The 14,171-nt window shown below is 38.9% G+C and overlaps 1 protein-coding gene across 8 annotated transcripts in view; it reads right to left on the bottom strand.

Annotated features, from left to right (window-relative positions):
- LOC103499357 (phosphoinositide phosphatase SAC4) overlaps positions 1 to 14,171 on the bottom strand; it is a 62,110-nt gene that overhangs the window by 46,659 nt on the left and 1,280 nt on the right. For all 8 annotated transcript variants that reach the window (XM_051090845.1, XM_017047089.2, XM_051090842.1 and 5 more), the window contains exons 2-5: positions 13,808 to 14,012; positions 13,546 to 13,711; positions 7,322 to 7,544; positions 6,814 to 6,890 (exon numbers count right to left, since the gene is read on the bottom strand). In XM_051090845.1, coding sequence (XP_050946802.1) covers positions 6,814 to 6,890; positions 7,322 to 7,544; positions 13,546 to 13,711; positions 13,808 to 14,012 — 671 coding nt within the window. The remainder of the gene's footprint in view (positions 1 to 6,813; positions 6,891 to 7,321; positions 7,545 to 13,545; positions 13,712 to 13,807; positions 14,013 to 14,171) is intronic.

The raw sequence follows: 14,171 nt of genomic DNA, 5'->3' as shown, positions 1-14,171 counted from the left end.
TCGAAGAATCTTGAATTAATGCGCCTGGAATCAGAAAAGCAGCAGTAGATGTTGTTAACGATGATGGAAACGAATGTGCGGGAACGATCCGCGATGAGGGAAAGAACGGAAGGAACACCTGCACGCAACGCCGAAAACGATAAAAGAAAGGAAAACGAAGCTTCATCGAGCAAAACAGAGGAATCGAAGCGAAATTTCGGAGACGACTGAAACGAAAAAACAGAGCGAACCGATGAAAGCTACAGTGACCGAAACAAATTCAAGAAGGTGGAAATGCCGGTCTTCACCGGCGAAGACCCTGACTCATGGCTATTCCGCGCCGAAAGGTACTTTCAAATCCACAAACTGTCCGAGTCTGAAAAAGTGTTGGTATCCACTATTAGTTTCGACGGCCTGGCGCTAAACTGGTTTAGATCGCAAGAAGAAAGGGATAAGTTTACAAGCTGAACGAACCTTAAAGAACGAATGCTAGTGCGATTTAGATCAAGTAAGGATGGAACTATTAGTGCACAATTCTTACGACTCAAACAGGAATCCTCTGTAGAAGAGTATAGGAACATGTTCGATAAGCTGGTTGAGCCATTATCCGATTTGCCAGAACGAGTGGTGGAGGATACTTTCATGAATGGACTACTACCTTGGATAAGAGCTGAAGTTGCCTTCTACAAACTGAAGATTTTAGCCGAAATGATGGAGGTAGCCCAGTTGGTAGAAAACAGAGAGATTTTCAGAAGAGAAGCAAATTTGAATCAATATTCCAGCAGGAAAAACTTCGTTCAAACATAGACAGGAAATAAGATCACCACTAACAATTTTGCTGGAGAAACTACAGGAAATACCTCATTTCCTATAAGAACGATCACCTTGAGAAGCCCAGGCCCAACTGAAAATCGAAAAGAAGGAACCTATAAGCGACTACCGGACGCAGAATTCCAAATACGGAAGGAAAAAGGTTTATGCTTCAGATGCAACGGGAAGTATTCGGCACACCATAAATGTAAAATAAAGGAGCATCCTGAGTTAAAAATGTTTGTAGTAACAAATGATAAAGAAGAGCTCGAAATTGTCGATGAAGAAGAGATAGAGAAGGGAGAATTGAATATCTTAGAAGTCAAAGGGGACACCACCACCTTTGTTGAACTGTCAATTAACTCAGTGGTAGGCTTGAATGACCCGGGCACCATGAAGGTGCGAGGCAAGCTGCAGAATGAAGATGTGGCAATACTAATTGACTGCAGCGCGACTCATAACTTTGTATCTGAAAAATTAGTCAAGAAATTGCTCATTCCAATTAAGGAGACGGCACACTACGATGTTATCTTAGGCTCAGGAGTTGCTGTCCAAGGTAAGGGAATTTGTGAGAAACTGGAAATACATATGAAAAACTGGACAGTCAAGGAAGACTTTTTACCCTTGGAGCTCGATGGTGTTGATATTATACTAGGGATGCAGTGGCTCCACTCCTTAGGGGTAACCACAGTGGACTGAAAAAACTTGTTATTAACCTTTTCCGTTGAAGGAAAAACCACCAAAATTCAAGGAGATCCAAGCTTGACTAAAGCAAGGGTCAGCCTCAAGAATATGATCAGGGCTTGGGGAATGGAAGATGAAGGTTTCCTCGTTGAATGCCGAGCAATAGAACTTGCAAACAACGATTACTGCAAGATACACATGGAGATTGAAGTCGATAGCGCCTTGAGCACGGTGTTGAAACAATTTCAAGATGTGTTCGAATGGCCAGAAAAACTTCCTCCCAGAAGGAAAATAGAACATCAGATACACTTGAAGCAGGGAACTGATCCTATAAACGTAAGACCCTATCGCTATGGGTTTCAACAGAAGGAAGAAATGGAGAAACTAGTCAAGGAAATGTTGGAATCAGGGGTTATAAGGCCCAGCATCAGCCCTTTCTCTAGCCCTGTCCTACTAGTGAAGAAAAAGGATGAAAGTTGGCGCTTTTGTGTGGATTATAGGGCTGTGAACAATGCAACGATTCCAGATAAATTCCCAACTCCAGTAGTTGAGGAACTATTTGATGAACTAAGTGGAGCAGTTGTGTTCTCCAAAATTGACTTGAAGTCAGGGTATCACCAAATTAGAATGGTGGATGAGGATATTGAAAAAACGGCTTTTAGAACTCACGAGGGTCATTATGAGTTCTTAGTCATGCCCTTCGGGTTAACTAACGCACCAGCCACCTTTCAAGCATTGATGAATACAATATTTAAGCCCTTTTTGAGAAAATTTGTGCTAGTATTCTTTGATGACATACTCATCTACAGTAAAAACACAGTTGATCACATGGAACATATGAGAAAGGTGCTATCCGTACTAAGAGAACACGAGTTATACACAAACAAGAAGAAATGCAGTTTTGCCAAGCAAAAAGTGGAATATTTAGGCCATATTATATCCGGAGAAGGGGTTGAAGTGGATCTGGAGAAGATTAAGTCAATCACTAAGTGGCCAAAACCCATGAACATCAAAGAAGTTAGAGGTTTTCTGGGACTCACAGAATATTATCGACGCTTTGTACAAAACTATGGAGCTATTGCAGCACCATTAACACAGTTGTTAAAAAAGGGGGGATATAAATGGTCTGCTGAAGTCGAGGATGCATTTGAACGGCTCAAAAAGGTAATGTCATCTCTTCCAGAACTAGCACTACCAGACTTTAATCAGCCTTTCGAAATAGAAACTGATGCTTCAGGCTATGGTGTTGGGGCGATACTAATTTAGGCGAAGAGACCAATTGCATACTACAGTCACACGTTAGCCCTAAGAGATAGAGCCCAACCGGTGTACGAAAGGGAATTAATGGCTGTTGTATTAGTCGTCCAACGCTGGAGACCCTACTTATTGGAAGGAAAATTCAAGGTGAAAACTGATTAAAAGTCTCTGAAATTCTTATTGGAACAGAGGGTTATACAACCTCAATACAAAAACTGGACAGCAAAACTTTTGGAGTACTCCTTTGGAGTAATATACAAGCCAGGTGAAGAAAATCGAGCTGCAGACGCCCTTTCTCGAATACCAGCTGAGGTAGAATTAAAAGGCTTGTCTGTGCCGGTGACAATGGATTTGGAAATAATCAAGAAGGAAGTACATCAGGATCCCAAATTCCAGAAGTTAATGGCTGAATTAAGAGAGTTGGAAGATCAATAGAACAACAAATATTCACTCCAAAATGATGTTCTGAAGTATAAGAATAGGTTGGTGATCACTAAAACCTCCTCATTAATTCCCATAATTTTAGATACCTACCATAACTCTGTTGTTAGAGGGCACTCAGGGTTATTACGAACCTATAAGAGTATATCTAGTGACTTATATTGGGAAGGAATGAAAGCAGATATTAAGAAGCATTGTGAGGAATGTTTGGTATGCCAAAGAAACAAATCATTAGCATTGTCCCCTACTGGATTATTAGTACCCTTGGAGATTCCACAAGCCATTTGGAATGACATATCCATGGACTTTGTGGAAGGACTGCCAAAGACTAATGGGTTTGAAGTAATTTTGGTAGTGGTGGACAGATTGAGCAAGTACGGTCACTTCTTACCTCTTAAACATCCCTTTACAGCAAAAGTTGTGGCCAAATTGTTTATAAGAGAAGTTGTGAGGTTGCACGGGTTTCCTTTGTCCATTGTATCAGATAGGGATAAAGTTTTTCTAAGTCATTTTTGGCAAGAACTGTTTCGATTATCTGGAACAAAATTAAACAAAAGTACGGCTTACCACCCTCGGACTGATGGGCAAACAGAAGTAGTCAACAGGGGAGTTGAAACCTATCTCAGGTGTTTTTGCAATGAAAAACCAAAAGAGTGGGTAAAATGGCTTCCTTGGACCGAGTACTAGTATAACACTACATTTCAACGAGCCATTGGGATGTCCCCTTTTCAGGTTGTTTACGGCAGAAAGCCACCTACCTTGCTATCCTATGGCAATACACAATCAAAAAATTCGACAGTTGAGGAAATGCTACAGGAGAGGGATGAGGTTTTAAGTGCTCTGCGAGACCATTTACGTCTACCACAAGAGCAGATGAAAAATTATGCGGATCGGAAAAGAAGACATGTAGAATATTGTGTGGGAGATTATGTATTTCTAAAGATTCGTCCTTATAGGCAACTCACCCTGCGGAGAAAACGAAACGAGAAACTTTCTCCCAAATTTTTTGGTCCCTACAAAATTTTGGAGAAAGTTGGATCTGTTGCCTATAAACTTGAGTTACCGCGCACTACTAGCATTCATCCAGTATTCTATGTGTCGCAGCTCAAGAAATTAATCGGGCCACATGAAAATGCACAGCCCACTATTCAGCATATTACTGAGAAGTTTGAATGGAAATGGGTCCTTGAAGAAGCCCTGGAGTATCGGCAAAACAAGGCTGAACAGTGGGAAGTTCTAACCAAGTGAGAAGGATTGCCATTACATGAGGCAACTTGGGAGTCATACGAGGAAATGCATCGTTTGTATCCTACTCTTCACCTTGAGGACAAGGTGAATCTGAAAGGGGGGAGAGTAATGTTAGACCCTTAATTAGATTTGTTTACGGCAAAAGGAAAAGTTAGTTATATCAGTAGTTATATCAGCTGAAGTTTGTTACATTAGTTTGTTATATTAGTTGTAGTAACACATCACATATTCCTCACGTGTGAGTTAGTTAGAGACTGGCAAGATTAGTATAAATACTAATAGAATTTAGGAGGAATGATATGAGAATTTTGTTAGAAGATTTACTGTAATTTCTTGAGAGAGAGAAAGGCAGTAGAGAGAGAAAGAAATTGAGGAAATTAATACCAAAAGGTGGTGTTCCATCATCATCATAATTTAAACCAACCAATTCTGCAATTGAGCCACAAGTTTCCAAATCCTTCAACAAACCGTCTTCTTTCTGTTTAAGAGAAGCCTGAAAAGATGCATGCTGCTTTAACTGCTGCTTTAACTTCTCAACTGTTCATCCAAAATGAAGGCGGCCAACCCATAACCATTAGGACTATTCAGGAAACCTTTGATGACTTGTGCCACCCTCTCTAGCCCAGGTGTATCTACCATTTTGAAGTGAAATTTCCATGATGTTTGCTGAATCAATGATATTATTAAATAAGCTCATTCCTCTTATGTTTCTGCTTAAAGGAAAACGTTCATGGGCCCAACAAGTAACATTAAAATCACCAAGCCTCAACAAAACAGTCTGAAAGAGAAGCTCTAACCAAAGGAATCTTCTCTCTGTAACCGCAAGGACCATACATATTTGTAATCCAGCAACTCTTTTTGAAAATCATGGAGCATTTAATTGAAAGAAAACCGCCCTTTAATGGTTTCAACCACCAAAATCTTGCTCCTGTCCCACATACTAAGAATTCCCCCAGAAAATCCTACAGATTCCACAAAGTCCCAGCCAATTTCTTTGGAGCTCCATAATGATTTTATAAAAACAGCATTAGAACTTTCCATTTTAGACTTCTGTATCATGACCACATCCAGATTAAGGTTTATAAGGAATTTCTTGAGGGCTATACGTTTGGGGGGATCTTTCAGGCCCCTTGTATTCTAGGAAACTACCTTCTTTGGTGAAAATAACTAAAATGCAGTGACGGGACAGCCTGCTTAGACCAGAACTATACCACAATCTTTGACTATAGCCACCAGATCTATCGGAAAATCTGATGATTTTAGAGGGGAGGACCAAGGGGCATCAATTAATGGGGCACAACTCAATGTGCTTCAAACAGAATATTCAAATCCACTCCCTCTACTTTCGCATCAGCCTTATGATCATAAGGACTCTTCAAACCTGTTGATTCTTTGCTACTAACACTGAAAGGAAAACCTATCTCAACATTTGCCTTCTTCTTTACAGTACCAGCAGAGTGGCAACGAGAACCTCGTAATAAAGTGACTTTTGTATTAAGGTCCACGAAACTCAAGTAATTGAAAAACTAAGGAGCAGGGGAAACAGTGACTAACCCGTTAAGACGAACAGATGCTTGAGCTTTGGAGCTGCAAACTTCCAAGAGATCCTGATTTTCTTCAGAAAATGAGGGCATGAGATGTAGTTTCCGTTCCGGAACCGAATTTGAAGCCTTGAGAGAGCATGCTCCAAATGATTCAGATTTTGAAAGGGCAATCTAGGCGTTATTAAAAGAAGCCTATTTCCAAATAAAGTGTTTTAGGAAGAACTTTGGGGAGTTTGCGTTTTCTCTTTCCTTTGATATGACAGAATCTGTTTGAAGTCCCAACTTCCGGTGAAAACTGGGCGACAACAGCTGACAAAGAGCGTTTGAGGAGACCGTTGCGTTTCTGCAAAGATTGCGATGAGTTGGCAGCATTATTTCCTGAGCTAATCTCATAATCACTCGTTATATTTACTAAGGGCGCCGTTTTGGTCTCCTTCCCTCTTTCCGACTCTTCAACTACCGGATTTCTAAAAGAAGAATAAAAATTGTGGGGCCCATGACACATCCGGAAAGATGGCTTTAATGGGTTTGACAAAGCCCATTAAAGGTGACTCTTCATTCTCCAGCGCATTTAATGCTATTTCGGCATGCCTGAACACCTCTGTCTTCTTCTTTGGGCCGGTAATATTTTGGTTGCTCTTTTATTCCTATTTTATGTATTATTTTGGTTTTTTATTCTCCTTTTATCGATGTTATCTTGGCATTCTTTTCTTTTCTTCCTTCGAGATTTATGTACTTTGAGCATTAGTATCTTTTCATTTCATCGGTGAAAGTTCTTGTTTCCTTTTCAAACAGTTAAAAATCAAACAAGGAGTGTAGAGACTTGAGGTTAGAAGCTGAAAGGACATACCTTGTGCCAGCATAATGACGAGAACGTCTAGCAATTAAGGTCAACTTGAAATCTCTCCCATCTAGAGATACTGTACCCTATAAGCAAGAAAGAGTGGATCCTTTGTAAAATAAAATGAGACTCAACGGAAAATGAAACTAACAAGCATATTCTTCAAATAAAATGCGCTACGAACATTTAAAGTGCAGTGATGGCACCATTTACCAAACAATAAATAACAATGTTATCTTCCCTACCAGTGAGTCTTATTGAACAATCACCTTCCACTTCAATAATACGCTACCAGATCAATCAAATATTAACAAATTCCCAACTCCTTTCTTGGTTAATTATAGAACAAGATTTCATAAAAGAAAGAATGAAATTTTAAAAAATGAATTAAAAAATAAGAATTGAATAAAAAAAATAATTCATCAATTGAATAGAGGCAAGGTTTTTCAAGTCCACACACTAAACTATTTGATTCCAACGGTATCAGAAGGCTATCCAGGAAGCACCAATTCCTCACCTGCTTGAAAAAGCCATAGACCAAAGCAACTGTCCAAATGGTATTATGCAAGTGGTTTCGGATTCCACGAGTCAAAAATTCATTCCACACAAACATGGTTTCATAAAGAGCGTGACCTGTTTCATTATCACAGATATTCTTTTGTAGACTACGCATAACTTGGTATGAGTAGCTAAAGAAGAAGTCCTTCGTGAGATCCACCGAGCATAGGAGCTTCTTGTATCTAACATCACCAAACAAACGAAAAATAAATAACAGATAATTAAGTTTTAATGCTTACAGTAAGCCCACCATTAAGTTTCCTACATCAAAAATCCATATAAGACAAAGGATTCTTTTTGAAACGGAAACAACTCTTTTCATTGAAGTGGTGAAAAGAGACTAATGCTCAAAATACAATATAGAAAATGAAAAATCTAAATAGATTTTTGGAGAAATTATATATGTTCTCTTATTTTTGGACAGGACCCAATAATGGGTAAGTATAAAACAAAGCCAAATTCTAACTAAGGAATTCATTAGAAAAGGAAAGGACATCTAAAAATAATTAAAAGATATAAATGAACTTACACAACTCGACAATCCCCCTTGGCTAGGTTGTATATAGAATATAATCCAAGCTTGGAATCAAATTCATCAAAATTTCTTCTCGATAAAGCTTTGGTAATAATTCGGCAATTTGATGGCAAGATGGAATATAGTTTAATTCCACTAAGTTCTTGTCAACCTTCTCACATATGAAATGTCGATCTATCTCGATATTGTTTCGTTGTCATGGTGTATAGGATTCTTCACTATGTTGCTTGTTGCTTGACTTTCACAAAGTAATTTGATTGAACTTTGAGTTTTATCCTTAGCTCGTTCAAGAACTTTTGAATCCACATTCCTTTAGAAATTTCCAAAATTATTGCTCAATATTTATTTAGCCTTTGCATTGAATCTAGCAACAATTGGCTGATCCTTCCCACACTATATATACATCTAAAAACAATCTTCTCCTCATTCACTTTCTGTTCAAGTCTCCCGAGCTGTGTGTGTGTTTGTCGAACTTTTGAGTGATTTATAGATTACCAGTTTGATTTCTGTGCAAGATCAACTGACAAGTGAGGCTGTTTTATCCGGGGGGACGACGGGGCAACAATCTATTTGCACAATTCAAAGCAGAGCCGTGAAACGTCTTAAAGAGAGCGTGTTTCGCGACTCAGTCATATACTAACCTTTTCTTGTTTTGCAGCTTTTATTTTCTCAGCGGATCTATCTTGCCATTCCTGTTTTACCTTTGCCGTACCAGCTGCTAGATCTAAACGTATTGCGTATTGGAAGACCGAAGTGCAACAACAATGACAATTTTCAAAATATTTATCATTTATTATATTTTTTTCTTTCTATATTTCTAGGAGGTATTTCTCCTATATAAGAAGACCTAAATTGCACGTATTCAATAGAAAAATTATATTACTCCCTACAAATTCAAGATGGTATCGAAGTAAGTTGGTTTAGGAAGTCCTATGTGATGTAGGGTTATCAAGGGTATTTTGGATATTTCTTGAATTTGACCATTTATATTCACCTTCAAATATTTTAGATTTAACAGGTGTGACAAAACCCTTCGTCTTTGGGTCTATTTAAAGGAGGTTAGGTTTAGTTATCTAGTTAGGTAGTTTAGGTATGTAACCTCCCTTTCCCTTTGGGTCTATCTAAAGGGATCAATGTTTTCATTTTCTCTCATCATTCACAATTAATAAAACTTCTGCTCCAAAATTCTTCCAAGATTTCACCGAGACTCTTTAGCCTTCACCAATTGGGGACATCATGACGAGTAAAGGGCTCAGTAAACTCTCAAATCTTCCTTCACTTGCACCCAATGATGCAGAAGCATCCTTCACCACCTCTTCTCAAACCACCAGCTGAAGATTAGGCAATGTGGACAAACTACTGCGAAAGCCATCATGGATAACATGAATCCTGTGCAAACTTCCATGGCAGAGCTGCAGCAAAATCGAGAAGCTGGCCTTGTATGTGGGACAAATGGTTCAAAATCAACTAAGAACTCATCAAGAGGCATTGGCGGGGAATCAACCAGCCGAAAATGTACAAAATCTGCAGCAAGAAGCTCATCAGAGACCTAAAAATCAGCAGCAAATACTGCAAGAAAACCAAGATTCGCATCAGAGTCCAGAAAATCTTCCAGGAATCCAAGAACCAGCAAGAGACAGCAAAGAATTGATAACAGAGGTGTGCAGCGGCCTAATCTCATTCTATACCATCAACATATGCTACCTCCAATCCTAAAAAATATCTCAAACTTCCCAAGTCCTTGATTTCAAACTCAGTTACATCCGTGAAGATGAAGTATTTTCCGGAAGAAGGGTGGAAGCATTTATAACCTCCCTGGTGAAGGAGATACCTAACAAAGACACATTTCTGAGCACGAGGGGTAAACTTAGTTTGGGTTAGGGCCACGACTTTGGATAAAGGCAATGTACTCAAAAACTCGGAGAGTGACTTCAGAGATAAGTCGTGTGGTAGAATACGACTCCTTGAAGCATTCAAGAGGTGGTTTGAAGTTGGAGGACAAGGGAATGCATTCGATTAATAAGATGAGTTGAGGTGAGAACTGCATCCCCCCATAAGTACAATGGAAGTGAAGTAAAGAGCATGAGAGACAGTGCAACCTCGAGGATGTGACCATTTTTTCTTTCAGCTACCTTATTTTGTTGCCGGATATAGGCACACGAGCTTCGGTGAACAATGCCTTTAGAAGACAAGAAGTCATGAAGGGTATTATTGAGAAACTCACGATCATTATCACGACGAAGAATAGCAATTTTGGTGCTGAATCGAGTTTCAATGTAGTGTAAAATTGTTGAAATATTGATAAAGCCTTAGATTTATCAGTGAGGAGAAAAAACCCATGTGAGATGGCTATGATCATCAATAAAGGTCACAAACATCGTTTCCCTAAAGAGATGGTAATTCTCGAGAGACCCCAAACATCACTAAGAATAAGGATGAAAGGCTGAGAAGGTTTGTAAAGTTGGGATGGAAAGGTGGCCCTATGTTGTTTTGCACGAATGCACACACCACAAGACAGAGAAAAGACATCAACATTATTAATAAATGAGAAAATAAATATTTCGTATATTGGAAATTTTGGTGACCAAGGCAAAAACTCCACAACATACAATCTTTTTTTTTGAAGTTGAAAAACAAGAAGACAACAAACTAGTCCTATAACAATTCCTAGAGGGAGCGTCATCGTCAAGGAGATAGAGTCCCCTATTGTGTCGGGCAATGCCAATCGTCTTCCCCAAGCTCAATTCCTGAAAGAAAACATTATCTGGTGAGAAGGCAAATCGACAATTCAGATCTCTAGTTATCTTACTAATAGATAGTAAATTGCAAGATATTTTAGGTACATGCAACACATTTTGTAAAGTTAAACCATCAAAGGGAGAGATATGACCCTTGCCCACAAACGAAGTAAAGGACCCATTTGCAATCCAAATCTTTGCATTACCAGCACTCGAAAGATATGATAGAATCCAATCAAATGATCTATAGCTCCTGAATCAAGTATCCATGGTTTCTTACCATTTATGCTGAGGAGACGTAAGGATAGAGGGGTACCTAATTGAACAACGACCCCAGGGGAAGAGACACCAGGTTCACTTTGACATTTTACCTGAGGTTGTGATTCGGGAGCACTCGCTGATTCATTCACAAGAGCCCGACCAGGGTTGGGCTTGTCATTTGGAGGACATCTTTTGCAATTTGGTGGTCCACCATGTAACTTCTAGCATTGTTCTTTCATATATCAGGGTTTCTTGCAATGTTCACACATCGAGGTTTATTTCCCATTTTTCTTGTCACTATCAAAACCAAATAATTTAGCACTGAAAGCGTAGAATCAATAGCAGATACAATCCTGATGTACATAGCACTGACTTTGTCTTCCTCTAGACACACCTCAGAACTCTTCTCCTTTTCAAATGCGCACTGTAACTTCTAGCATTGTTCTTTCATATATCAGGGTTTCTTGCAATGTTCACACATCGAGGTTTATTTCCCATTTTTCTTGTCACTATCAAAACCAAATAATTTAGCACTGAAAGCGTAGAATCAATAGCAGATACAATCCTGATGTACATAGCACTGACTTTGTCTTCCTCTAGACACACCTCAGAACTCTTCTCCTTTTCAAATGCGCACTTAAGGATCTCCTCGTCTAGATCTTGGCATCTCACTAGTTAGATACCCAAACTTTTAATGCCCCTCAAGGATCATTTTAATAGACTGAGACCTGAACAAATAATTCTAACCATTCAACTTTTCTCCTAAATTTCCCATAGAGGCAGACAAATAGTTTACAGTAGTTAAAGTAGGAAAAGAGGTTATTGGATTCTCTAGATACATCGGTAGACCAGAAAGAATGTCAGAATTCAATGTACTGGAAGTTAGGTTTGTGGAAGCACCTAGGGCTGCCTCAAGAGCTAAAGTAGGGAAAGAGGTTATTAGATTCTCTAGATACATTGGTAGCCCGGAAAGAATGTCAGAATTCAATGTATTGGAAGTTAGGTTTGTGGAAGTGCCTAGGGCTTCCCGAAGAGCAAAGATTTGTTGCTAAAAACTTGTTTGAAGATTAGCTAACTATTGTTGTACCATTACTGAGGATAAACCAACCAAACCTTGATGTTCATAACTAGGGGATTCGTGATAAGGAAGACCTGGTTGCTGCGGCAGGGAATTTACCTCTGTGGTAGGTGGATGACTCGCTAATCTCGATTTCAAGGTGTATGTGTCGACTAGGGTTTCTATCAAACGGTTGTAGCAGCACTAGAATTGGACGGATATGCAAGGACTGAAGATAACGCTCAACAGCGGCTTGGACAACATAGGCAATGACGGCAGCAAAAAAATCGGTGGCTCCAACGACGATTCTGGCGACGGCAGCAGCTGTGCCTGAAGCAACTGAAGCCTTCGATTTCTTAATGATCGCTGTTGTTTCACACTTAAACGCAAAGACTATCTCCTCTCTTGCATCCAAGCCTTCCTTATCTGCATCCTCAATCCCCTAAATCACTTTCATTTCAGGCTGCTCCATCCTCTTCCTATCTTCCTTAAGCAACACCATCGAGGAGTTATTAAACTTCTTTCTTTTTCGACCAAAATCCTTAGAAGATTGGGATACTATCTCCACCATTTGAGGACCTAAGCTGGAACGTGGCAGCAACCCTGAAACTTCCTTAGCCAAGAAGCGTCAACCACCACCTCTATTGCCTTCTAGTATGGACATATTGTATCTTGAGATTTTTTTTCTCTTTTCATTATATCAATGAAAAGTTCCATTTATGTTCCAAAAGAAACAACTTGGAGGGATTTGATCGGGGGGATATCTGGGAGAACTTCAAACACAACCTTTAACCTGGTTTATCCTTCGCTGAACTTTGGAATAATGCTGTAAAATCTTCCCCAAAAGCTTCATCAGAATTGACTTCTTCCAACACTAAGTTTACGGCCAAAATATCATGTTCATCTAATTACACTAGGAATTATCATCTGGGTCTTCTTAAGGCTAAGAAACTTCAGGAGAAGAAAATTTTGGCACTTCCTTAATCAACTTAACCTTTGAATCTGGAAAGGAGATGAAAGTTCTAGTTAAGACTTGAGATGGACGAGAGCTTGAGGAATTGATCATTGACATTTTTTATGCCAACGCTAGAATTTAACAAGAACAAATTTTTCTTCTAAAACATCCAAACTTACCTCATTATCCTTGTGAAAATGGGCACAAAATCCTTCTGAGAGTATTGTTTAGGAAGGGCAGGGATGGGCAGACTTTTTTTCTTAGAATGAAGAGATTAAACATAGTCTAGAGGAGAATGAAAAACAGGGGATAAAAACGCAACCCCTTCATTTGCGCGTAGATCTGACCATGGCTATTGGGATTCCAAAGTGATCTTATTAGAACAAATGGGAGAGGCTGTATTTATTATTTTGAGCTTCCAATTCTTATATCTTGGAGCTATTTAATATATTGTTTTTGTTTCTGGATATATTAATTTTTTTTGCTCTTTCTACTGTACACTTAGAAATAAACACCAAGGAACACCAAGAATTACAAGAATAAGAAGAGCCAAAGAAATCGCTATGAATAACAGTTGCTGTTCCTTCCTACTATACCACTTAGAAATAAACACCAACGAATGAAATTAACTAAGAACCTGTTCTCAGTCTTTGAAATGGCTATTCTGGACAAAACAGCAGCATTTGAAAGTGGAATCATCTCACTTCTGGAAACACCATATATAGGATGACCACATATTGTACCAATTTGACATCTCTTTGTAATAAGCAGCATGTAATAGGGTCCTAGAAATTTAATGAATCCTAGAACAAAAAGAAAGAAACAATGATATTGCAATAAAAATATCACATTGTTATAGCAAAATTAGAACCTTACAGATAAGATAAGATTTGGCTTACCAACAATACCATAGCAAGTGGACACGAACTTCAGTCCACCAGTAGATTTATTACCCTCGTGTATCCGTCTCAGCAGATCAGAACATTCAGTTTCTGTATATACAGCAGAATCTTCACGTATGTTTAGCTCGGACAAATCCATCCGATCAATTTTGAGCACCCTCCAATATGTTCTATTCTTGTTCCTTCCTACCATGTAAAATTTCTAGAACCAAGGAAATAAGCATAAATGGGAATACTCCCACAAATACATAAATACAGTTAGACAACCACACTACATCAAGAAGTGACATTCATCACCAACATAACGTTTCTTCAACCTTTGCTAAACAAAGATTTCAACAGAAGAAAGAATCTGTTTAGA

This window comes from Cucumis melo, chromosome 10, assembly GCF_025177605.1.
Source record: "Cucumis melo cultivar AY chromosome 10, USDA_Cmelo_AY_1.0, whole genome shotgun sequence".
Classification (NCBI taxonomy): domain Eukaryota; kingdom Viridiplantae; phylum Streptophyta; class Magnoliopsida; order Cucurbitales; family Cucurbitaceae; genus Cucumis; species Cucumis melo.
Note: the sequence above shows the minus strand (reverse complement) of the source record. Positions and strands in the feature narration are given on the sequence as shown.